The following is a 3,006-nucleotide window of genomic DNA, read 5'->3' on the forward strand; positions in this document are numbered from 1 at the left end:
CCTTGCTTCTCCTCGTCCCCAAATCCCTTATCCAAAACAGATAGGAAGTATCCCTGTAACTTACATAAGGGTATCTTATTGTGCTAACATCTCCTTGGCCTCTAAGTCATCTCAAAGAAGTAGACATTTTGGGGACATGTCTGCCTCTCCTTTTCCAGTAGGAGTGGAGGTGCTGGGGAAGCTACGCATGGGACTTGTGTTGTTATAACTGAGCCCTGAGGACAAATGTCAGGAATAAGGACTAATTAGCAGTGGAAAAGACTTACAGTGTTACCGTATGAAGAAAGTGCACTCCCACCAGCTCTCATTTACAGCACCACGCTGGCCATAATACAATTTGTAGTGGGTCCAATTTTTTTCTTTCTCCACGCAAACATTTTCTTCAGCTCCCCCCTGAAGCTGTCATGGAGCCAGGCGTAGAGGAAGGCATTGGTACAAGCAGACATCATTGCAAACCAGTGGCACAGCAGCTGGATGAAATTGAAGTACTGCTTGTCAATCAAGCTGATGTCTATGTCCTTTATCATGTTGAAGATGTGCAGAGGCAGCCAACAGACTCCAAAGGCTGCCACCACTAAGACTAGCAAGCGAAAAGTCTTTCTCCTCCTTGCTCGGTCCCACTCAGCTTGGCCCTGGGTGACGTTACCTGGGACCACACGGTTTTTCAGCTTGACTGAGATTCTCAGGTAGGACAGGGAGATGACCGCCAAAGGCAATACGTAGGTGATGATGAGAGTGCTGTAGGCATAAGCTAAGCGATCTCTTTTCATGTGGAACCAAAACTCCTCACAGATGGAGAAGTCCAGTTCTGGGAATTCAGCATGGTAAGTGTGGACCAAGGCTGGGGCAGCCAAGGTACAGCTCAACAGCCAAATAGCAGCCAGGATATAAGCACAAATAGGGATGGTGAGCCTCCTGCGAAATGGGTACACCATGGCATAATACCTATCCACAGCTATGACAGTCAAGGTAAAGACAGACACAAACACAGTGACAGGTTGCATCAGGAACACAAAGTAGCACATGAATCGCCCGTACACCCATCCTCTGGGCTCAAAGGCATATGCGAGTGTCAGGGGCACACAGGTTGCACACATGAGCATGTCTGAGAAAGCCAGATTGCCTACCAGAAAGTTGGTGACGTTGTGCATTTTTTTGGTCTTGCAGATAACATAAATGAGAAGGTAATTCCCAATGACACCGATAAAAACCACCAACGAGTAGCAGGGGATGATGAGTGGCTTGAAGGACTGAACAAACTGGAGCCCTGAGAATAAATTGCTGGTATTGCTATGAATCACAGAGAGGAAGCTTTGGGAGGTTAAATTGTCCGAATTCATCATTGAATTCCTTTTGTCGTCTGCCGTCAGCTGAGTGAAGTAGTTACCACTGCACTGCTCCCGCACTCAATCAGTGTGGATAATGAATGGATTACTGGCTGTCCAGAGGTTACCACATGGATAGTAAACAAGCATCCATAAAAGCAAAAGGTGAAGTTGTAATCCTCAAGCGACAGCTTTCAGCGGTTCCTAAGAAAAATCAAATACAACCAGTTTCCATTAAAGTCCTCCTGTATTTACTATTAAATCTAGGTTTTGACAGCATGACACTTAACAAACATTTAATGCAGTGAGTACTTACTGCTGTGGTTTTTTAATCCCATATGATTTTCCTGTGGATGCCAAGAAGTGCCCTAGATGTCTGTCTTCTGCAAATCCAGGAGTGTGTGTGTGTGTCAGAGACAGAGAGAATATATGAGCGAGAAAGAGGGTGATGCGCATTTACAAGCTAAGTGGAGATCAGTGTTTTTAAACAGTCTTCACTACTAGGTCATGACAGATTTGTGTATAAGCTTTTATCCCTATTGGCTCTCCTGGGTATTACGTTGCTCTTTGCGTGTTTCTTATTGATAGTAATTAGTTCTTGAATATCCTTTCAAAAATTCCCTTCTTCCAGTGCATCTATAATTGCCCCTCACAGCTAAAAATCAATTTAAATTCATTAACACTAGCCTGCACAGTGCCTAATCCAAGATTCACTTTGCCACAGTCCTCAGTGTCCGGAAAAGCTACCTGTGAATTTGCTGCTATAATGTGGCTGTAAAACAGAATTTTAATAATGTGCTGAAGCCAAATAAATGTTTATGCCACTAGAGGGACTCAGCTTCGTACCCGGTGAATGAAGTTAGGATTAGAAATGTGCATTTAGCATGTAGCACAAAGGCTCTTATTTTATTTAAATTTATTTTCTAATGGTGGTACAATGTTTGCTCACCCATTGTCAGTCTTTTCAGTGGGATTTACACATCTTTAAAAGTAAACATATGCGACCATCTCAAAGGAAATATTAGCATCCAGATAGCTTAGCTGTAAGGTTTACCTGCAGTGAACTACAGCAAACTGTTTCTAATACTGCAGCTGCCCCGAAATATTTGGGGTATTTCTTCATTCCTGCAGTAGGTTTGTTAATCTTTTCGTTACCAGACAACAAGTGCTAACTGGTCTGTAAAACAGTTTATATTTGTTTTGTTTGGTTCAGACATCAGAAAGAAAAAAATCAAGATAGGTGCTCAGAGAACATACATTTAAGCAGACATCCCTGTCCAGCTCTTACCTATTGCTCTAACTTTCCCTTAACTTTCCTCCATTTCAACCACTTCTGGGAACAGGATCTCAGCTGGTGAAAAACAGTGAAACTCCACTGCACCCATTTATACTAGCTAGGGAAACAAAGCAATAACAACTCTGGAATACTTCAGCCCAGAGAACGTTGCTAGGTTTTGCAAGGCACTCAGCGGATTTACACACAACTTCAATGGACAGTTTATGTCCCAACCTCTTAGACTACTCTGAGGAAACATTAACCCATTATTTTCTATGAGGCTATGAGCAGACCTACATCCTTCTTTTGATTTGGTATAATCTGACATAAACCAAAAGTTTATACAGATTTCATTTGTGCCATAATCCTTTCCCTAATCTCGTGAACAGCAGAAGTAATCTTGTG

General features: G+C 42.6%; 1 protein-coding gene across 1 annotated transcript; it reads right to left on the reverse strand.

The window, feature by feature from the left end:
• Window positions 1-308: 308 nt before the first annotated feature.
• PRLHR (prolactin releasing hormone receptor) lies at window positions 309-1,358 on the reverse strand (the record flags this gene model as incomplete). Its single annotated transcript, XM_082001924.1, has 1 exon — window positions 309-1,358. Exon 1 carries the CDS (start codon window positions 1,341-1,343, stop codon window positions 309-311), a length of 1,035 nt encoding a protein of 344 aa, XP_081858050.1. The 5' UTR covers window positions 1,344-1,358.
• Between the last annotated feature and the right edge of the window lie 1,648 nt (window positions 1,359-3,006).

The sequence above is a fragment of the Phaethon aethereus genome, assembly GCF_964289735.1.
Source record: "Phaethon aethereus genome assembly, chromosome: 7".
In the NCBI taxonomy this organism is placed as follows: domain Eukaryota; kingdom Metazoa; phylum Chordata; class Aves; order Phaethontiformes; family Phaethontidae; genus Phaethon; species Phaethon aethereus.